This window comes from Syzygium oleosum, unplaced genomic scaffold, assembly GCF_021117445.2.
Source record: "Syzygium oleosum isolate NSW1041296 unplaced genomic scaffold, Sole_v2.1 Sole_v2.03, whole genome shotgun sequence".
In the NCBI taxonomy this organism is placed as follows: domain Eukaryota; kingdom Viridiplantae; phylum Streptophyta; class Magnoliopsida; order Myrtales; family Myrtaceae; genus Syzygium; species Syzygium oleosum.
In genome coordinates, this window is record NW_026607487.1 from 18,966,878 (window position 1) to 18,989,543 (window position 22,666).

Consider the following 22,666-nt stretch of genomic DNA (forward strand, 5'->3'; position numbering starts at 1 on the left):
TTATTTTTATTTATTTTTATTTATTTTTTCGGTACCTAAAAAAATTTAAATTTCACTGAAAGTGGGTAGCCACAGATTCTAAACCATTCTGTTAAGTTTTGAAATTTTTGATTTTTTGCTTTTTTTTCTCACCTCAAAGATCGTGACTTCCATATGAATATGTGTGTTGAAGAAAATGAATTCCTCATAAATGGTTTTCACTTTTGTTCCAGTAATGAAAAATCAACTTTTTTTTTGTTCTCATTTCTGGTTTCAGAATCAGTTTTGGAAGCAAACTTGTCCCGGAAATAGAAAAATAAAATTGCGTTACCAAATGGATTTCTGGTCCAAAACTGATTTTGGGAATAAAAAATCAGTTTTGGACAGAACCAGAATGGTTTTCATGCGGCACCTAAGGTTCTGCACCACACGCTCATCTTCTTACATCAACATGACGCAAAGGAAATAGTCGGTCTTGTACCGTTTCTTTCACGGGGCCATTGCCTGATTGACTCAATTCCATAATGGACTTTTGAGGGACCGATCCATGTGCGGGCACCGCTTCCATCCGAAGGCGGTGCCGCGTCGCCTCGGTGGGCTTGGCGGTGCGGGCTTCTCACCTGAAGGTTCGTCTGCGGAGTACTCGCGACGCGCAAACATCGAGTCAAAGAACTGACCGCCCGCCAAAAGAAGGGAAAAGACAGGAGAATTTGTCTCCAATGAACTAGTTCATCAATGGCGTACAGATCTTAATAGGACCCGCAAAAGAAAGGAGAAGACAAGAGAATTTGTCTCTGAGGAACTAGTTCGTCAAATGGCATTCAGATCTTAATAGGACGTGTGAATCTTCCCCTTCAGTTTCCCCTCTGCGCGACCGAACTTCATCTTTCTGTCTTGCAAGCAGCTGCATTGCCCGTCTTGGTCTTGCATTATGGTTTTTCCTGCGGCTCCACATGTTTTGGGTAGATCCATCTCTCCACTTGCCATTGCCCGATTTCCTCCAATTTTCTTTTGTCTTTTGACTTCGTCAAACTTTTACAGAAATTGGATCTTACCCACCAGATCAACACGGTCTCAGATATGATTTGCTTTAAAAAGAAAAACGAAACTGTTTTTTTTTTTTTTTTGATAACCCAGGAACCCCCGCACGGTTGACAGCCGGAGGGGTAAACCTGGGGTGACGCTAGCACAGGACCCACCACCACGGCGCCACACTTAAAAATCCCTAACGACTAGGCTGGAGTTCGAACTTTGATCCCTTCGTGGGGGGACTAGAGCGCAAGCCAACGCAGCTGCTGCGGGCGGTGGTAAGAAAAAACGAAACTGTTTATGCTTATTATATACCACAAGTTGTCATGTACAATGAAATAGGCCAGACGAGTTGGAACTTGGCCCTTCATCCCCATGTCATATTGTGATGGAAATACTTTGCACCATATCAAGCACTTTGTTGTATAAATTGTCAACCAAAAAAAAAAAAAAAGAACCCTTTTAACCAGGGAAGCGAATTATGTATCTCTTCAACCCGTAGACATGCGTACGATCTCAATTACTTTGTCTCCTCCTATTAAGGGTGATATTACGGTTGTTAAACCGTAAGTCGTCACATTCATTTGCCCTACTAGGTGACACAGATCGAAACGTTTATAAATGATTTTCATCCTTTAATCATTACAATACACTGGAAAAAGTGTACCCTAACATCATTAGGACCAATACAATGGTGAAGTTATCCAATAGTCTCCCTGAAATCATCAGCTTCTGCAGCGGAGTGGGGAATGCTGTCCAGCCCATAAATTTGGGAAGATCTTCAGCATATTTTTATATGTTCGAGATCAAAAGCAAAACTCGACCAATGAAATCCAAACCCAATGATGCTTCGATGAAATCGCCGAACCCTCTCACGAAGCTGCAAATTCAAAAGTCGTTTGAGCTGGGTTGTTGCTGTAGTCGATCTGCGATTGGAGCGAGTTCGGGTCTTCTTCTGTTGTCATTTTCATTATCAAGTTTCGGTGATCTTTGTCGCTTCATGAATTCAAAATCCAGTATCTGCCCTCGATAAGCAATTCGAATAATCTCATTTAAATAAAACCCGATCGGTGCTTCAGTATATGATAATGACAGTTTAGCCGTGTAAAAAAATACCAAGTCAAAAGAGAAGAAACGCCAAAGCCAAATACGCTGTCATTAGCTTTCAAAAGCTCCAGAATCTGTTCTCCTACATCATCGGCGAGCGAGTCTCGTACGCGCATGAAAGCAACATCTCTGCCCTTTATGTGATGTTCAATGTTCATACGCATGAATTGAGATATCTAAAGCTATCAGGGAGGACGATACGGAACTTGGCAGACATGTAGAGGGCAAAGCTCTCTACCAAATCGTGTCTGGTGTATCAGAATACACCAACTCCTTAATTGAATTCCATCTCCGGACAAAACCAAAACAAGGGGCAGTGCACCAACTCCATCCGAGTCCATTTCATATATCTTGTCGATTCGTACGTTTCAGTGAAACTTAGTGTAGATTATTCCTTTTGGTATAGCATAAAGCTTACTATAGAAAAGAACTTGAATCAAACAAAAGATTGGAGTGCCTACATATGTCTGTGTGTGATCTAGCCCCCTCTAATTTCAGTTTCTCGTAGCGCCTTTCCGTTAAGACCAGTATTTACGTTTGATTTACTTACCCAATGTATGTTAATATGTTCGTATTTTCCTTCGAGAAAGCGCCTGCCGATATTCATTTATGCTTTCCCCACATTTTCTAAGCTAGTTAGAACCACGGTTTAGCTGTTCAAGGTGGATTTTCAGCTGACAATAGAAAATGGATGGCAAGAGTGAATGTCCGAGAAGAATCAAAAGTCAACGTGCTAACACCAGATGGGCTCAAGAACTTCCCCTTTATAAAGATTTCTGAGAAGGAGCTCGCTCATGGCTTCCAGGTCATAGATAGTCGGATTTGGCGCTAAGTGGGTACTCGGGGAAGGCTAGGGTTGGGATCTTCACAGCATATTATGGGTTAAGACCCAACACCCATTGGACATGTATCACCCAACCGAACCGAATGATTCTCTCCCGGGTTTTGAATAAAGATCGATCTTGCATTTTCCCTTTATTCGATAATGCCAAGCGAGAAAGAACAAGAAGCAGAACATGTTGGTTGAGGCTACACATGCACATGATGACATTATCATCCACCTCTGCTGCAGACTTCTTCTGACCCGAATACACATGTACACTTAGAAGTTTCTTGGCGCACCTTTCTTTTTGGTTTCTGCATTCTTTTGATTAAGAAAAGAAATCAGATTGGTTCAGTGGTTAAAGAACCGTCCATGCCAATATGAAGTCAAAACTTTTGAATTCGGCCGACATATGGAACTGCCCGAGGTATCTTTGGTAAATAATATTCTCTTAATGAGTAAAGATTGGGCAGAACCGTAATCCAATGTGCGGAGAAGGAGAGAACGGTTTTTATAATTTTCATTATTTTGCACCAATTATCTCTGAAGATGGAGAGAGGAGATGGGAGAAACTGATGGGCAATATCTATGAATGTGGAAGTGGGAATCGGGAATCGGATTTGCTATCAAGGGTGCCTTCATTTTGCAAAAAATAAAGGATTTGGAAAATATTTTTCGAAAAATGATCGCCCGTATCACTTGAAATAATTAACTAATGAATGGTATTTTCATTATCGGCAACAATTTATATCTAAATATTCGATGTCATTCATTTTTGTAAATGATACAATCCATCGTTTCTAGGAAATTGCTTTCTGAATCATTTACTTTCCGTGAAATAAAGTGGCCCCATAAGTATCCACCGGTACGTACATATGGGTGAGGCGAATGACAAACGTTTGATCCCCTACTCCTTAGAATGCAGACAATTTAATGTTTAGATTATCTATCTGGATTTTGACTCGTATCTCACTTAATTCACGAGGTTAGCAATGCCTTTAATGGTGTTTCTCCCCCCCGAGGCACGCGGAGGTATAGTAGGCGAGTGATTAGTTAAAGTATATTATATATTTGATCAACGGGTAATTTTTTCAAAGCAAATTATTGCGAGATATCGTTCGGTAGGATAAGTTACCTAAGTAGACACACGAAAATTCACGGAATTATGAATATTTTCAAAACGAAAAGGATGAATAAATGTAAAACAGCATAATTTATTTTCATGAAAATTATATAACCGTACATTTGTTTTAAGGATTCATATGAAAGCAAGGAAAAAGAAAACAACCTGAAACGACATTAACCAATGAAAAAGAATATATTCAAGAAACCGCAGCGTCTGTAATCCTCGGCCAAACGACGACCAAACTGTAGAAAGGAGCGGTTGCAAAGACACGGGGCTTTTGCTCGTGCTGCGCCGCCGGTCCCGCCATTGGGCACGTTTTTTTGTCTACGAATTCCCCATTTTGCCTCCGCCACCGCCACCACGACCACGACCGCCACCACTTTCACACCCTGAACTTCGTACAAACCTACTGCTCTGTTTTTGTTTCCTTCTTGCAGTAGACAGAAAGTTAGAGCCGCAGTAAATGCGAGTAATCGTACCTTTTTCTTTTCTTTTCTTTTTTTCTTCTGATCGAGTAAAAGTAAAGGGTCAACAGTTGAAGTTGCTCCGCAACCCAAAAAAAAACGCAAAGGAAAAGAGAAAAAGGATTAAAATTTCTCTCGAAGAAAGAAGGGAGAAAATCTAGAGGAATAGAAGTGGTGAAATGGGGAAGAAGTTACGTGGATTCCTTCCTTGTTATAAATACGTCGTCTTCCTCAGAGGGTAGATCAGTTGAAACCAGGAAGGAGAATCGAGCATTCCGTTCGAGGTGCCACCGTTCTGTTGTCTTTCTGCTGGTACCCGCCTGCTTGATCAGATAAAGGCTGAACCTTTTTCGTGTTTTCTGCGGTTGGGTTGCCGTGAAGGCAAGTGTTGAGGGGTCTGAATCTGATTTGGGTGTTCGTGAGAGCATTGGATTGGTGAGGCGTCGTCAAGGGATGGCTCTCTCCGGATGAGCTTCTTGTTGTTGGGATTGTGAGGATCGATTCGAGGTCCCATTTGAGAGGATGGGTTGCTTTTCGTGTTTCGATTCGAGGGAGGACGTGAAGCTGAATCCTGAGAACGTGAGCGACGATCGGAATCAAGGGCATCTCTCGTCTGACATTTCCAGATTGGCCTCTGGTCAGTCCTGTCAAGACCCCTAATTTTCTTTGTTAAAAACGTGACACTTGTGTTGGTTTTTCAGTGATTTACTTTCTTGATCTGTTCTGGGCGTGTCTGATGTTGCCTATGCGACTTAAAGGAAGATAATGATGATGCTGGCTTTGTTGTCGCTGTTGTGTGGATCGTTGTTTGTTTGATTATCTGTTGATAAGATCGTTATTCTTTGCTGTTAAGAAGCAGACCCACATAGAGGATTGTCTCCTGTGTCTTTTGGTGGAATGAGATCTCCTTATGACTGCATAGACAATCTTCGTGTGGATTATACTTCTGGTTAGTGTAAGAGAAATGACTGAGCCGAATCGGATTCTTTTGCTGGCACCACCGAGTTTGGTGCAAATCAGAAATGTGAACCTTTTGATCTTTGTCTTGAAGTCAATGAATTAAATGTGATGATCGTCCCTTTTGATCTTTGTCTTGAAGTCAATGAAATTGATGTATTTGTAAAGTTGCATTTCTAATGGGCAACTCTGACAAATTACGTTTGCAGGAGTGGACAGACCACGATTGAGAGGCAATGCAGGAGTCAAAAGAGAATTACCTGGCCTTAAGGATGCACCTGGTATCGCTGCTCAGACATTTACTTTCCGTGAGCTTGCAGCTGCAACGAAGAATTTCCGGTCCGAGTGTTTCTTAGGAGAAGGGGGATTTGGCCGTGTATATAAAGGACGACTTGAGAGTACTGGTCAGGTAAATTATCCGGTGATTTACCTGCAGAAGCGAGCTGTATGATGTGCTCAGTTATACTTTAATTTATTTATTTTCTTGTTTGTGCTCTAATTGACAAGTTTAGAGACGTTAAATGTCGGCTAATTTGATGTTCGAGTTATGAACAATCTTTTTTATAATGAGTTACTAAAATGTCATGACCCATGGTTATTTACATGGGACCAAAGTGAGGGTTAGTTCACATGCATCCCTAGTTTATGGTGGTCTTACTTGACTTGGTATTCTCTTTGTTCTTATGTGCATGAATGAAATAATTGTTGGATATGCTCTCATTGAAGCACCTATTGCACAATACTTCATCATATGTTTGATGAAGATCTGTTGGAGTTTTCAAACCAATGTAGTTCACTCAGAAAGACTTAGCGAATCAGGTGTAAAAAGCTAGTGAGTGAATTTCTGTTTTCTGATGTCTATTCGGTAGTTACTTTTCAGATGCATATGAAACTATCCTACTGGATTTCATGTTGCTTATTTTGTTAACACTTCTAACAGTCCTTGGTGAGTAATGAGTATGGCCGGACTTTTTTATTGTTTACTTTGTCGTTGCCGCTACAGGTGGTTGCTGTTAAGCAATTGGATAGGAATGGTCTTCAGGGTAACCGAGAATTTTTGGTGGAGGTTCTCATGTTGAGCCTTCTACATCACCCTAACCTGGTGAATTTGATTGGGTACTGTGCTGATGGTGACCAGCGTCTTCTTGTCTATGAATTTATGCCCTTGGGATCATTGGAAGATCACCTCCACGGTACGATTTTCTTGTCAATAATTGTCTGATTTCCCTTATATGAGTGAAAGTCCATTATCTACTTATATGATGATCTGTGTCTTGGTAATGCAATTGTTTACAAAATGTTCTGTTTGTGCCAAAAAGATGAGGCTTGGTGGTATTAGCTGTGACAAGAAACCGGGTTGGGTTTTCTAAAGTTTGAATCAATAATGGTAAACACTTGGATCTGGCAAGAATGGTGGTAGGCAAAGAGGTTCTCTATTTTTCCAGCTATTTTATTGTGCTGAAAATGCTTGAATCTTTTGAAAATGTGGAAATTAGCAACCGAGACACAAAGTGTCTGCAAAAGACCGAGCTAAGCAGTTTTCTGTTTTTGAATGAGAAAAGATGTGTGCGGGAGTGCTAAGAGTTGCATCATAGACACAGTAGATGAGAGTATGCGGAGAATGCAGGTTGAAAATAGTAGGGAAAGATTAAAAAGTCTTGAGAGTGGAGTAAAATCTTTAGGGTGGTACTATATAGAATGTGATGCTGTGAGAGGATCTATAATGACGAATGCCAAACGGTGGTAAAATACATGATTAGTTTTGCTGTTGTATTGGTAGAATAAAATCATAACTAAGGATGCCGGCTTGATATTCAACATTTTCAAAAACTCATGCATAATTATGCTTCCCCCAAAATGCTTTAGCAATATTTGCCAAGCATTTGCTGCTCTGTTAACAGATTTTATAATTCTTTATAAAATAAATATCAGTCAATGACGTGTTAGGAAAGTAAATTGCTTGAGCACCTTGAATAACTATTATTGTGGACCAAATTTAGCTGCTACTCGAGTAGCACTGATTGTTTAATTTCAAGAAATAAATCTATACTGCATCACATGTGATTATTTACTCACTTTAAGAAAAATAACCCCTTTCTGCTCCACACAACTCAGCAGACCCCCACACCATCGTTGAGCCACCGCATGAAGGCGGCAGCTTGACCCTGCTGTTGATGCCCTTGTGGCCTGTGGCTGACCCTGCTTGTATCAAGCTCATTTACAGTGACGTGGGCACGAGCTGTGCGACGTTGGCCTTGTGCTCACAAGGGAAAGGAGGCCTCGTGAGCTCCACAGTAGAGCTCGGCCATGGCCGTGGGAGCTCTGTAGTAGAGCTCAGCCCTAGCGACCATGGCTGCTCGAGCTATGCTACCAAGCTTAGCCATGGCCGCTTTTGAGAAGAAAAAATATTAAAAAGACGACAAAAAGTTGAAGAGGAACATGAAGGAACTAGGAGAGAGAAAGTTTTACCGGGCCAAAAAAGAAAAGAAAAGAGAGGGAGTGGTCTCACGTGGAGAGAAAGAGAGAGAAATGGTGGTGGGGCCAGCTTATTATATGAGAAGAGGAGAGTGTGAGGTTGAATGCACAAATACATAATAAAACCAGCAATAGATGAGTATGCCTAGGAAGCAGCAGCTAATTCTTGGCCCATCTGCATATACAGAGACCATGTTCTACTAGCTTGTATTTTGTATAATACTATGTGGTTATGATACAGCTTGTTAATTTCTCATTTTTTAAATGTGCTTGGCCCTTGGAACTTACTGTTCATGCCGATCTTTTGATAATAATGTGAAAAGAACATTATCTAATGAAATTTCGATTTAAATTATGACAGGAGATGACTCTGGAGTCTAGACTCGTTTGATTAGAAATAATTATGCATGATTCTCTCTCTTTCTATTAGCCTTTACTTGCATTTCTGTGTGCCTAATTTATTTCTCATGCACACTGAACACTATCATGGGCGTTGTCTCGATATATAAAGAGTAAGGAATGATGCTCCCAATGGCCAACATAGATGAGGGGACTGTTGATTGTAGCTAGCCTAGCCGCCATGGAGTTATAGTTTAAACTGGATTTGGAACGGTCTTAGGGGCAAGTGAATCTTCATATGACAAAAATAATGTATGGAATAAATTACATTTAATGCTAATTGATTCAAATTTTTTTAGAACATCGCATCTCTCTTGATATTACAAGTGCACGTTAGCAAGCACATGGTTCTGATTATGCTCCTAATCCCCACTAGAGGGAAGTGGCTGTTGCTGATGCTGTTGTTGGTGTTTCTGGATTATGCCCACAGCACTCTATGCTGTTGCTAATACTCAGTGTTGGTCATTCCACAGATCTTCCTCTTGGGAAGGAGCCTCTGAATTGGAACACTAGAATGAAGATAGCTGCTGGTGCTGCTAGAGGTTTGGAATACCTGCATGACAAAGCGAATCCACCAGTTATATATAGAGATTTCAAGTCGTCAAATATATTGCTAGAGGAAGGATTCCATCCAAAGCTTTCTGATTTTGGGCTCGCAAAGCTTGGGCCAACTGGAGATAAATCGCATGTTTCTACGAGGGTTATGGGGACTTATGGGTACTGTGCTCCCGAGTATGCTATGACTGGACAACTCACAGTAAAATCTGATGTGTACAGTTTTGGGGTGGTCTTATTAGAGCTGATTACTGGACGTAAGGCGATCGATAGTAGCCTTCCTCATGGAGAACAGAATTTAGTTGCATGGGTAAGGCTGGTTTCTCTTTCTCTTTGTTTTTGTTGTAGCAAGAAAGGGCATAAGGTGAAAACATTATAAAATAAGAGTACCAACGATCAGATTGGATGACCACATTGAAGTATGAATTGGGATTGATAGGGGTTCAATTCTGCTTGACAACGGAAATGGACATACCTAACCCAATCAGTTTTTTCCTCCTCCTTTATATACGTGTAGCTTGACTAATATAAAAAACTTAAAAAGACTTTTAGTCGCTGATTCTAGTTTATGCAGGAAATAGACATTTCTATCACAATGTAGGCTGCTGTTGTTCCTTTTAGTTATTTGTTTTTCTTGTCGAGTCGCTATATAGTCACAGGAAAACCAGCCCGGCCTAGCTTCTCTGCACCCATTCTGGCTAGTGCAATCTGTCATTTATTTTCGATTCGATGCCTGCAATTTAATTCATTTCTAGCAAGAACCAAAATGAACTACATGCATCATGGATTTGTCGTTACCAGGCACGTCCGCTGATCAATGACCGCCGTAAGTTTTCTAGACTGGTGGACCCAAGTCTCCAGGGGCAGTACCCAATGCGTGGGCTCTACCAGGCGCTTGCCGTGGCATCCATGTGCATCCAAGAACAGGCGGCAGCTCGTCCTCTCACGAGGGATGTGGTCACAGCTCTTTCTTATCTAGCAAACCAAGCATACGACCCAAACACGGCCGCTGGGCACGCATTCAAAGGATCTGGAGGTGTTAGGGAGGGTAAGAGCAGCGGAGACGATCGGGGAGGGAAGATCCTGAGGAACGAGGAAGGAGAAGAATCGGGGCGCAGGTGGGATTTAGAAGGGTCGTCGGAGAAAGATGATTCTCTGAGAGACACGGCGAGGATATTGAACAAGGATTTAGACAGGGAAAGAGCCGTGGCGGAGGCCAAGATGTGGGGCGAGAACTGGCGAGATAAGAGACGGCAGACTGCTCAAGGCAGTTTCGATGGCTCTAATGGTTGACATCTTAAGCCTTCCGTATCTTTGCTTTGAGCTCGGATGGTGATGCTTTTCTTTGACTTGATTCTTGCATTTTGCTTGCTGAGAAGCCAGAGATTTTGTTGAAATGTAACGAACTTTTGATATTCCATGTCTAAATCGCCCCCCGGAAGATCAAAAAGAGTGGGGGAAATGTTTTGCTTTTATGTACTTCTCCGTATCCTTTATGGACTACACAGACGAAAGAAACTCAGAACAGAAGGAGGTACTTGATGGGTTTGTATTGCCTCCACAGAGTGTACAAGAATGTTAAACCAAAACAAGAAATTGATAGTCTTTGGACATGTTGCAGTTTATTTGCCAGGCTCTCTCTGCAAACGAAACATTCCTGAAGTATCATGTCTGAGTTTAGCCTTCTTCAGCTGAACTTACGACGAGTCTGACTCGAAACTGAGGGACTGGCGATGCTTCTCCTTGTTTCGGATGTACTATATGCTTGTGTTTTCTTTTACGCGCCATGAATGAACTACCTGAAAAGTAATTAGAGATGTTGCACTTGCATGCGCGAGGGGAGCAACATTTTGTTAGCTGCAACAGTTGTCTTCTTGTCCTCTAAAAGACTACGGCAAGAAAGAACCATTTAGCTCCTTAAATAGGATGAATCTAAGTTCATCAGCGTCGTTAGACTATCGAGTCGTGATGGACTCGAGGAATCAGCGCCACCGTGTATATAAGGAGAACATGGAGCAATTCAGCAAGTTCGGAGAATTTGATCCGAGCAATTGCAGGCGAAACAGATGAGAAGTGTCTAAATTTTAGAGGAGAAGAGTTCCAGTCATTAGTCGAAATGAAGGAAGACATTCCCAAGAAGTGGTTCTATGGTGTAGTGGTTAGCACTCTGGACTTTGAATCCAGCGACCTGGGTTCGACTCCCGGTAGGACCTCCTTTTCCTTTTTGAATTTTGTAAAATCTGACGAACGCTTCCTGACATAAAAATTGAAAAGGTGAACGATTAACAGTGGATTTTGAGGTCCGTGAAACAGACAACAAATAGAAAACTCCATTCCGACATAATAGAGTGGTGGGAACGAGCTTTTCAAATTGGTACACGAATTGTTGTCCCCCCCTCTGGTTGGATTTATGTCCTATCCGGACGCTCCAGAAAGTCATTAGTAGCCGCATCCGATCGAGTCAATCCCCTCCAATTGAGAAAAACTCGTCCTCGAGTCATTTAGAGGATCCGGGTATAATGGCCCATCATTAGAATGAGACTCATAGATCAACAACATTGAAAGTGGAAGAGACACTCATCGAACTTGGAAGATCAAAGATATAAGCATTGCCGTTAATTGGCTTCTGGACCTTGTATGGTCGGTACTTCTTCACCGGAAACCGCTCTTTCCACAAGAAAAGCATCACATCATCAGCTTCAAACAAGTACTTTTTTCCGACAATAACGATCTTCAGCAAGCTTAAGCTTAGTGTAAGCCCCCCCTAGTTTCCGCTTAACAACCCCACGAGTCGACTGCACCTGTGCCACCAAATTCTGAGCTGCTAGACTTTTCTCGGTTGACTTACGAACCATATGTAGGTCAAGCACATGCGAAAATAACATCTTGCCAGTGTTTTAGTCATGGCATTATGAGATTTTCAGTTCGAGCATTGAAGATTACCTTTTCAAATCTCACAAATCGTGTATAAATTCATTTAATCACGGCCGCTCGCATAAACCAAAGGCCTGATTTCTTGGAGAGTGATTCACGGGCCTCTGCATTCGCGCCTTTAGATTATAACAATAGGATTTACAACAGCATAATCCCTGTTTTATTAATAATTTCCTTGCATTAACAAAGTTGAGGTTTGACTCTGCCCTGAGGAGGTGTACAATCACCAAGAAACTGCGACGATGTTGCATAGACCAATAAGTAGAAACGTGACATGAGCAAGTGGAATGTCCGCGTGTTGCCAAGTGCATTCCAGCTAGAATGAGTACAATATGGTTGCTGCGCAGGTTAGAATAAACTCAAAAATTATCATGATCATATGGAATTCTTATATTATCCACGTTTTACTCGGGTACAGACATGCACGCACACTATCGTATTGCCAAACATATAAGAAAACATATTATTCAAATATGGAAAAGTGACAGAAATAGTCACTGAATTTGGTATAACGTGCAATGTGATCCCTGAATTTTTAATTTGTTCAATGTTATCCCTGAAATTTTAGTACATGTTCAATGTAGTCCCTGAACTATATGAAAAAGGCCCGGGATCACATTAAATATTAGGTTAAAGTTCATGGATTATATTGAATAAATTAAAAGTTTAGGGGTCACATTGAATATTGGGCCAAAGTTCAGAGACCGTTTGTGTTATTATCCCTTCCATTAGAGAACGGGAAAATCACATACGAAGGAAACTCAGAAGAGGCGAGAATGACGTGCAGGACCACTTCCCCTCGCTCGCAAGATCAGTTCAGGATGGCACGGGAGTCGAGAATCGGGGAGGCAAATAAGAGACTCAAAGAAATCTGAACGCGGCATTTTTTTTCATTTTGATACTCGGTACATGGAATTTCGCAGGACGGGAGGATGTCGAACTGCTCTGAAACGCCAAACCATTAGATGAAATGCATGATGATTCGACATTCAATAACTCACTAATTCAATACCATGGGCTCAAAAAGGAGGAGGAGGAGGAGAATTCATCGTGCATGTAGCCACCAAGAGAAAGAAAGGGAAGAACGGGGAAAGGTGATGAAACCTTTTTCTTCTCGGGATATATTAGAAAACAGACAAGCAATTGACGTGATTAGACACCTGTGCTCTTCCCTTCATCGTTCGAGATGCTTCATGCCTCGCAACTTTTACATCGTGCACGCACTAGGAATCTTCTTTTTCCCCTTGCTTCCACCATTGACGATGATCCGCAGGTCGATGAACAGTGAGTGGCCACTGGCCGAACAATCCTCTCCTTTCCATGTTCTGTGGTGATCGTCTCTTTGTCTCTCCGGGGTTTTTAAGATTTCCAAAATATTTCTGTACCTCGCTAAAATGTAAATGTTTGTTAAAGAAAAAGAAAGGAATAAAAGAAACCCTACCATGCAATTCTTTGAAAGTCTATTAGCGTTTATATCGTTAGAAAGTCCAACCTAAAAATTTAAGCTAACATATGTAAAGAGAGGCTGGTATGGAGTCAAGCGATGTGAGATATTTCAACACATTTTCTCACATGCAAGCTGGATTATGAATGACATGTGAAATTCGACAAACGGAATTGACACACACGTAAGATAAATTGGGGCAAAACTTGGCTCAACACAATGTGAGATTTTGTGAGACGACAGTTGATAGCCGTCTCAACAAATATGTCGTGGTATCAAAGCAATGGGTTCCTTAATTCAAATATTTCCATGGTCCTTATTTGTCCCCCTTATAATATGTTTCCACGCTTGGTTTTAGATTAAAGTCCAACCTACATGTGAGGAGTAGTGTAAGAATATTTTATATTGAAACCCGTTTTTATCTAACAGCTTAAGTCTTTTCAAATAGCTAGCTAGCAGCGGTAGCACAAATTTTTTTTACATATTATGAAATTGTGCAAAAAAATTATTATGAGATATCATTCTTTAATAATGCTATATTTGGGAGACCGAAGAGGAAGGAAAATGAAAGAAAGTACCAATGATTTAGAACTTTTTATTTTCTTCCTTCTCACGAATATTTGATCTTTTCCCTAACTCTTTGAGCCAAATACTCCTCCCCTTGCTCCCATTATCAGACATAGCCTCGTGGGCATAGAACAGAATAACAGGGTCATTGTTCCTTTCTCTTAATCACCGGTTTCTTCGAAGGCCTTCCAAAGGGAAACAGTGCACAGGCAATTGTGCGTCGCACGAATGTCTGAATGTGCAACCATGCTTTCCATGATTTACGTAATATTCTCAAGCAAGCGATCTCATTATCAAATACCATCCACTCACAGTGCCCTACAAGCTGACAAGAAAGTGTCTAATCGATGCAGAAGCACAGGCCCGGGTATTGAGATGTGGTTCATACTCTCAATTTTATAGTTTGGGTCTGTATTTTATTGGTAGTTTGAACTTGGCCCATGAATAGTTGTTGTCTATAGAGAATCTCTTTCTTTTATAATTGAGAGTTGTAACAGAGAAACGGGAGGTGCTAATTATGTGAAAGGATAAACCAAGATAAATCATGTGTCTTAATCTCTATTTATTGCCTTTATTCTCTATTTCGTTATGTTTGTGTGCCTAATCCTAACAGGGGTGATCAGGCTGAGTCGAGCCACTTGTGAATAGTTCAATCCATCAATCGAGCACAGTATCTAGAAACTTTTGGTTTTCTTCTTTCTATCCATTTCACCAAACATCAACGAAATATCCTTCAAGAATATGTATGGATTGATATAAGGATCATTTGTTGATTATAGACAAGAATGCAAATGATAAGGAATTTAAATGTATGAGGACCGTAGTCAATTGTAGCAAGCCATATAATGTGTAGAAAAGTAAAAATAAAGATAAATTTGCAAAGAATATTGAGTTCTGTGATTGATTGGAGAGACTTAACCCTCTACCAATGATTAAATATAGTTGTCACCGAAAAGAAACCTAATCCTATCGATGGTTAAAAGAAATAACACAATCTCCTATTATCTAGCAACACTTATCCTCAAGAAGTTATATATCCGAAATGTTACATATATGATAATATCGTTATTCAACAGTTACATGTCGATATCGATGACTTCATTCCGGTGAAGGTTCTTGTGGATAACTGATGTTTGTTGTCAATGACTTCATCGAAGAATTGTTGATTATCTTCATGTTGTTGACTGTTCTGTTCATTGATGACTTTAGTTTACCAAATTCTACTATTATTAACTATCTTTCACTTGCGGATTATAATAAAAAGTTGGCCATTTTTTGGTGTCAATATATGCTCCCTTCTAAAAGAATTGAATGATCAAATTAGCTAATTAAGGGTCCTTATATGCTCCCTGTCTTCGGCAAATTTGATTTTTCCTTACCGAATTACTTCTTAAATTATTTTCTTAAAAACAATACAATTAATTGTTATATGGCTCCATTAATGATGCCACTTGCAATTTTTTTTGTTTACTGATTCTTTTTTACTCAAGAGACCTTTGGTTAATTTTATCATGTCATCTTTTAAGAGTAAATCGAAGATTTCGTCCAACTTATTGATGTTGAACGAGTAAACTTGAGTGTCTTTAGCACTAGCCATTCTTGTTCTTATATTGGCACGTTCAAGGATCAACAAACGTAAGACTTACCACCGCCCGCCACGGCCCGCGTTGTTTTCCCGCCCCCCCCCACGAAGGGGGGGTAGTTGATTAATGTATGTTGGGACTTGTCGATTATCATTTTTGCCACATTTATTTCAATGTTTAAATTCAAGTTAGGTTCGTATTCTGATTCATAATTTTCCGTTAAGCCACGTTTTGTGTAAAGCCTTGATGTGGCCATTTATCTCAGGCTTTTAATAATTGCTCATACTTAGACACTCTTGTTCCTAATTGAAATAAATTGGCAAAGTCTTGGCCTTCAAATCTTTCTTGCATGTTAAACTTTAAACCATTGAAAGCCAATCCGTGAGTGTTTTATCTTAAAGCGAAGTGAGGCACCTATTTCTAACCTTCTTAAACCGAGCAATAAATTGATTGACCGACTCACTATCATGTCGATAAAGTCTAGCCATATTAGAGACTGATACTTCCAGTATACTTCTATAAATTGAGAATGGAATGGTTATGTCTGCCCAATTACATATCAAATTAAGAAGTAAATTAGTGTACCAAGTGAAAGAAGCTTTTGACAAAGACAAAGGAAATAGCCTAAGTCTTAAAAACTCATTTGTCCTTGTTTCCCCACACTTGGCTAATAAATCAAACAATGTTTTTGATGGTCGATTGTTCTTCTTCGCCACTAAAAAGGGCAAAGTCAAGGATTTTGAAACCTATTGGAAAAGATTGATTATCGATCCATTCGGAGTGTGGTTTCTTACGAGCGATGATGTTGGTCTTGCCAGATTATTTATGTTAATCGGCACATTAGGCCCAACAGGAATATTCATATTGGGTGGTGCTAATGAAGCCATTGGCCTTACACTTTCAACGTTTGGCAGTTGACTAACCAGTCGACCAATTTGATTTTCCAAATTATTGTTATCAACATTAGCATGATTATTCTCATTATTCTGACTTATTTAGAAGATTCAGATCTTTGCATAATTCTTATAGGAGGTTGACTACGTTGACCAACATTATTAGCATCAATAAATAGGGAGGTACTAGGAATGTATCCCGTTACTATTGGATTGACTTGGAATGAGGTTGGTGGATTGAACGATCCTGATCTTGACAGAGCATCATTTACGGCATTAATAACAATGGGCTCAATCACATCTGATATGTCACTCACGATTTAATTAGCCATATCATTTTGTTGTTCATCAAGCAATTTTCTAATGGTACAAACCACGCTGGAATTTGGAGCAATATCCTTTAACTACTCTTCATTCTGATGCCTTGGAAGATGTTCTTCGCATCGATTTTGTTCAACCATCCTCTCATTGACGAAAGATTTAGAATTGGCAACAACCTCGTTAGCAGTTTGTGGCATTGGATTGTTGGTGCCAACAACATTGTCGAACTCTTGTTGATTTTTGGTTCTTGCCATTCCAGTCTCCTCGAATCAACAAAACTAGTCCTACCAGGCATACTAAAAAGATGTTTCACCAAAAATATCCTTCAAGAGTATGGATGGATGGATATGCGAATCGACAAATGTTGTGAAGGGTCTTTTGTTGATTTTGAACATAAAAGTAAATAACAAGAGATTTATAGGTATGAGGACCAGAGGCATTCGTGGCCAGTCATGTAAAGTGCGGGAAAGTAAAGACAAAAATAAATTTGCAAAGAACGTTGACTTCTGTAATTAATCGGAGAGACTTTACAAAGAGTATATTTGGGGTATTTATAACCCTCTAATGACGCTTACATACATCCGAAAGTAACTTATAGGTGGTTACAAGAAGTTATACAGTCTCCTATTTTCTAGCAACACTTATCTGCAATAAGTTACATATTCCGAAAAATATCACTACTCGACAATTACATGGCGATATCGATAACTTCATTACCGGTGAAGGTTCTCGTCGATAACTTTGAGAGTTGTTGATTTTCTTCAAGTTGTCGACTGTCCCATTCATCGATGACTTATATCGTTCACCAAACTCCGCTATTATCAACTAAGTCTTTCACTCATCGATTACAACCAAAAGTTGGTGATATGTGGGTTGTCAACTATTACACGCATTAATGATCTCGGATCGAATCAGTGAAAGCATTATGCACGTTTTTCTTTCTCCTTTTTCATGACTAACCACGCCCTTCAAACAGAGCTAACGATCCAACGGGCGTTATCGGTTGCCCTTGCTCGGGAACGAATTGCGGGAGCTTCTTGCGAAGCTAACAGACGAACAGAACTTTGAATCGACCGCGGTCTTCTACTTTTTGTCCAATGATATTCCTCGACATATTCCCCAGAAATCTCTACAAGCGCCCCACGTGGAGTAAGGTTAACGTTGATAGACATCTCAGGAACGCAATCTTGAAGCTACCCGAACGATTTCAGAGCTGGATGGAGATGGAGATGGAGATGGAGCACCGCGAATTGTGGAAATATCGAGACCTTTTCTATTTTGAAGATCGCGAGCCTCGCCAGAGAGAGAGAGAGAGAGTGCAATATTCGTCCAGAAAACAATGTCTCGTGTCTCTCTAGTCCTTTCCGACTGAACCCTCTTCGAACATGCCCGACACAAAGAAGAGAAACTGTAGAAACATCCTGATAGATCGCCATGACGAGGCTGTTTTCTTTCCTTCTCCTTTTTGGGGTCTCCAACACTATAAATACCGCTTCTTTCTTCTGTGATTTCACGAGACCGAGAGGTGACTGAAATCCCCGTTCTGTCCTCTTCCTCCTCCTCCTCCTCGTCCTCCTTTGTTCTGTTTCTCTCTGCCAACGTTGAAAAGAAAAGATTCAAGAATGGCTCTGAAAGCAGTTCACGTCTCCGACGTCCCGAGTCTCGATAAAGTCCCGGAGACCGCCACATTAGACCTCTCTTCCCAACCCCGCTTCCTTCGAGGTGCGTAGAGTACAGATTGCCTAATCTGTTCTTCCTTCTCTTCTTTATTTTCTTGAGCTTTTTGCGAATCTTGATGTGTCGACGTTCTTTTGGTACGTAGAAGCGAACAAGGTCGACGGTGAGCCGATGAAGATGTTGGTGATCGGACACAGAGGAAGCGGAATGAACGTGGTGCAATCGAGCGACCGGAGGATGCGAGCCATCAGAGAGAACTCGATCCTCTCTTTCGAGGCCGCCGCCGCTTTCCCTGTCGACTTTGTCGAATTCGACGTTCAGGTAGGACGCGGTTCTCAACGCATTGTCTTTCCTGTTGATTTGGAGTGCGCAATTAGTGTTGGGAAAAGAATTAAGAGTTTCTATTATTGTTCTAGAATTTGTTTGACAAGTTTTTAAGCCTGGAAGAGACGCTCGTGAACATAATCCCGACTTATCGCAGCAGTTCCGCGATAAAGAAAAACGTTTGACAGCTTTCTAGGAGAGTTCGTTGAGGTGATCGGAGACGAGGTGGGATCAGGCGTCGCCGGCGGGATTTGCCGGTGGATGATTAGGGCGGAGAGGGTGTGTTCTTGATTTGTGGCGCCTTGAAACTGAGTCCTGATTTCTGGGGAACAACACGTGACAGGGTTTCTGTCTCTACTCGCCGCGAAAGCGTCGCCTTCTCCCCAGAAAAAAAGCCCAGTTTAGGACCGAAATTGAAACACGTAAGGGAGTGAGGTCACGGTCACGGGGTGTTAACAGCTTCTTGTCACCTGTCCTGTGCTGTCCAATTCTGTGGTCCTAACTGGAAACAAGAAAACAACAATTTCAATGGACAAGATTCACTAAATCGGTGTATGAAATCAAGATGATGCAATAAATCACTGTTTGACCAACTTCTTAAGAAACCCTTTATGAATCTAGGATCTACTAGATTCGATCTAGTTGACTGGTTCAATTTGTTGGACTATCAGGGCTTTAGGTGATAACACCATTCTTGATGGATGATCCTTCTTCTTTTCGGGCAAACTGTGGATGTATGTGACAGGCCAGTCGGGATCCTTGAACAGTTCAATTTGCAGATTTCAAAAATTTCCAGCTTCCTCGATCCAGTGAACAAACTTAACCCCCCCCCCCCCCCCCCCTATTAATTTCATCCGTCGCGTTTATATTCCGATCTATTTCAGGCTCTTCGACTCTTGTCTAGATATATAATCCCTCTCCATGGTTTCTTCTAATCTAAATCCGCCTATAATTGGTCAAGAACCCGAAGCTTGAGCTCCATTTCATGTTTGAAGCTGTAACTAGCGAAATCATATCCATGAAGTGGTTGACCTGTCCAGTTTAAGATTTTTCTCTTACTTTGCTATAGAATTTGTTATCTCGAATTTTCAGGGGGACTGATTGGTTTTACTTGCTGGTGTTTTTTCTCTTTTTCTCTTGTTTAAACTAATTGGTGATCATCGAAGAGCCCCGTAGAAGCAACTGTGTTGTAAACCAAAAAACAAAACTGTTTTTGTAGGTGACTAAAGATGACTGCCCAGTCATTTTCCATGACAACTTTATCCTCTCCGAACTCGAGGTTGGTAATCCTCATTGTTTGCAATTCACTTTGCTTTGTGCACTTAATTGACTGATCTAACAATTTTATCTGCGTTTCTTTCCTTCTTTTTTCCGATCGTAACCTGAATTCGGTCCTTGGTCGCAGGGAGAGGTAATTGAGAAAAGGGTCACGGACCTCACCTTAGACGAGTTTCTCTCATACGGACCACAAGATTCGCCTGGAGAGGTGATCCAATTGTCGTCCATTTTGTGTCTCTGTCAGCAAGATTAGTGAAAGAACGATAGCTTATGGTTTGACACTGTTTCTAAATTTCAGGTGGGAAAGCCTCTCTTTAGGAAAACCAAAGATGGGAAGATTTTTGAGTGGAAGGTTGAGAATGATGCTCCTCTATGCACCTTGCAAGAAGCATTCGAGAAAGTCGATCCCTCGATCAGCTTCAACATCGAATTGAAGTTTGACGATCAGATTGAGTACAAAGAAGACGAACTCGTCCATGTTCTTCAAGTTATTCTCAATGTATGCTTTCAAAAGATACAAATATTCTATTTTTTGGGTTGATCTTTGCCGTTTTGCTACATAAAGTCATGATTTTTCTTGAGCAGGTAGTGAGCAATTATGCCAAGGACAGGCCTATTCTATTCTCAAGTTTCCAACCTGATGCAGCCATTTTGATCCGGAAGCTGCAAAGCAATTACCCGGTAAGATCACTCTTGATTGCTCAGCTTTGCTCGTCCAGTATCCGATTCTATAGATAACAGGCAGGAAAATGGGCTTAAAGAAATCTAACTATTTGATGATCATCCATGAATGACCCATTTTCATACTTGTTGCGATCGACTTCTGACTCAGGTATTCTTCCTCACTAATGGAGGGACCGAAATTTACAAGGACCAAAGAAGGAACTCGTTGGATGAGGCGATTAAGCTATGTTTAGCCGGCGGACTGCAAGGGATCGTGTCTCAAGTGAAGGCCATCTTCAGAAATCCCAGTGCCATCAACGGAATCAAGGAGTCCAATCTGTCCCTAATCACCTATGGCCAGCTAAAGTGAGCTTTTTGTTCAGCGCCTCTCTTTTTTCCCTTTTTTTCCGTCTTAATAATTTCCATTTCGCCACTTCAACTGATGATGTATGTTTATGATCAGTAACGTTCCTGAGGTCGTGTACATGCAATATCTGATGGGCATCGAGGGAGTGATCGTCGATTTCGTCCCTGAGATAACGGAGGCAGTCTCGGACATCATGGGTCCTGTCAAAGAGGGCGACAGAGAGACGGCTTCAGCAGAGGAAGCCAAAGCCAAGCCCCAGTTTTCGCAGCACGAACTCTCTTTCCTGCTGAAGCTTATACCAGAGTTGATACAGTCCTGAAGTGTCTTCAAATTATTCAGAAAAACCAATTTCTGTGAAACCCCTCTCTAACAATTTTAGCAAGTCTAAATGCCCTCAATGTCCTTTTATCACCCTCAGGCTTGGTTCTTGAAGATCAGTGGCCATGTTATTCGTGTACAGATTAGTTCTCACAACCCATCAAGACTTTGTATCACTAGCTCTCCCCTCTGATCATGTTGCTTGGTTGTACTCTTAACCCAAGTCCTCTAGCACGAAATGTATGGTACGAGACTCGGCATGGTGTAGTCGACAAGTTTCTCGACAAATCCCTTGACGTTGTTCCTTACTTGAAGGGATGTATCGAGAACCGAAACAGAACGATCACGCAGAAATCAGACAAAATAGACGATGCACGAATTTACCCAGGTTCACCCTCGATTAGGGCTACGTCCTGCAAAGAGATTTTACTATATTTTCGGTTTACAGCCACTCAACTCGTTACAATAATCAGAAAAACGAGCAAAATATATATGTGCCCCAAACGGGCCCAAAACTTAAACTTATACGAAATCTCTTAATCTCGCACTATACGGGCCAGCCCAAACCCGTTGAGGTTTCGGGGGGCGCTGCCCCCGCCCGCTCACCGACGAGCGGGGCAGCCGTCCGCTGACCGGGCAGCGGAACCCCCGTCGAAGGGCGCTGCCCTCGAACCCCCGCCCGCTGAAAGGGCAGCGGAACACCCGTGTCGGGGGCGCTGCCCCCGAACGCCCGCATTCCATACGCAGGGGTCACATGTCGTCGGATAACACTTCAGTTTCCATAAGCTCATGTGGGCGTACCCGGTGTGAGAAACAAGGGTCCCGAAATATTCGCCAACTCCAACAACTTTGTAGCCAACCTGCGAGCGAGACTGAAGATAAGAATACAAAATGAGAGAGCGGATCTCCATCCCTTCAAGTGCAAGGGTGCTCTAGATTCGTGGATCCATGAAAAGGAAGTAAGGAACAGGGCTCACTCACTTGCCCCTTAGTGCAGACCAAATCCCCAATAGCTTACTGTTACTTTCGTGTTCGGCCCAGCCCACTAGACCTGCTTAAAGGCATGAACCGAACCCATTAGGGACTGGGCTGATCTCTAACTATATTGGAGCTAAACGAAGAGGGAAGAAGAACGGGTCATGCTACGAGCAAAGCTCACTTGAGTTCATCTCATCTAATTTCCCTTTTCTCAACCTCTTCTGCTTTGCTCATGTTTTGATCCCAAAACACCCACACACGCGCATGTGCACACCCCATAAAAAGACCCTTCTCTATACAGAGAGGGAGAGAAAAAGAGCGGATCTCTTTGGGGGGGCAAGAAAAAGAATAGCGAAATCAAAAGGCAAAAGCAAATGCCCTAAAACAGTATGGAAAAGCAAGGTG

The 22,666-nt window shown here is 41.5% G+C and overlaps 2 protein-coding genes and 1 non-coding gene across 3 annotated transcripts; all 3 read left to right on the forward strand.

Annotated features, from left to right (window-relative positions):
* The first annotated feature begins 4,641 nt into the window (after positions 1–4,641).
* On the forward strand, positions 4,642–10,539 carry LOC115671919 (serine/threonine-protein kinase PBS1). The gene is made up of 5 exons (XM_030593617.2): positions 4,642–5,165; positions 5,695–5,894; positions 6,489–6,678; positions 8,833–9,224; positions 9,716–10,539. Exons 1-5 carry the CDS (start codon positions 5,051–5,053, stop codon positions 10,205–10,207), a joined length of 1,389 nt encoding a protein of 462 aa, XP_030449477.1. The 5' UTR covers positions 4,642–5,050; the 3' UTR covers positions 10,208–10,539.
* Positions 10,540–11,055: 516 nt separating this feature from the next.
* Positions 11,056–11,127, forward strand: TRNAQ-UUG (transfer RNA glutamine (anticodon UUG)). Its single transcript has one exon. It is a non-coding gene; the product is annotated as a tRNA-Gln (tRNA).
* Positions 11,128–17,956: 6,829 nt separating this feature from the next.
* Positions 17,957–21,571, forward strand: LOC115671735 (glycerophosphodiester phosphodiesterase GDPD1, chloroplastic-like). The gene is made up of 8 exons (XM_030593364.2): positions 17,957–18,378; positions 18,479–18,654; positions 19,877–19,936; positions 20,063–20,143; positions 20,234–20,434; positions 20,521–20,616; positions 20,768–20,964; positions 21,062–21,571. Exons 1-8 carry the CDS (start codon positions 18,279–18,281, stop codon positions 21,282–21,284), a joined length of 1,134 nt encoding a protein of 377 aa, XP_030449224.1. The 5' UTR covers positions 17,957–18,278; the 3' UTR covers positions 21,285–21,571.
* The last annotated feature ends 1,095 nt before the right edge of the window (positions 21,572–22,666 follow it).

Excerpts from the sequence above, each read along its gene's own strand:
- LOC115671919 (XM_030593617.2), top strand. The coding sequence starts at position 5,051 with ATGGGTTGCTTTTCGTGTTTCGATTCGAGGGAGGACGTGAAGCTGAAT. Across the intron at positions 5,166-5,694 it reads CATTTCCAGATTGGCCTCTG|GAGTGGACAGACCACGATTG; the intron begins GTCAGTCCTGTC and ends TTACGTTTGCAG. Across the intron at positions 9,225-9,715 it reads AACAGAATTTAGTTGCATGG|GCACGTCCGCTGATCAATGA; the intron begins GTAAGGCTGGTT and ends TGTCGTTACCAG.
- LOC115671735 (XM_030593364.2), top strand. The coding sequence starts at position 18,279 with ATGGCTCTGAAAGCAGTTCACGTCTCCGACGTCCCGAGTCTCGATAAA. Across the intron at positions 18,379-18,478 it reads CCAACCCCGCTTCCTTCGAG|AAGCGAACAAGGTCGACGGT; the intron begins GTGCGTAGAGTA and ends TTTGGTACGTAG. Across the intron at positions 20,144-20,233 it reads CACAAGATTCGCCTGGAGAG|GTGGGAAAGCCTCTCTTTAG; the intron begins GTGATCCAATTG and ends TCTAAATTTCAG.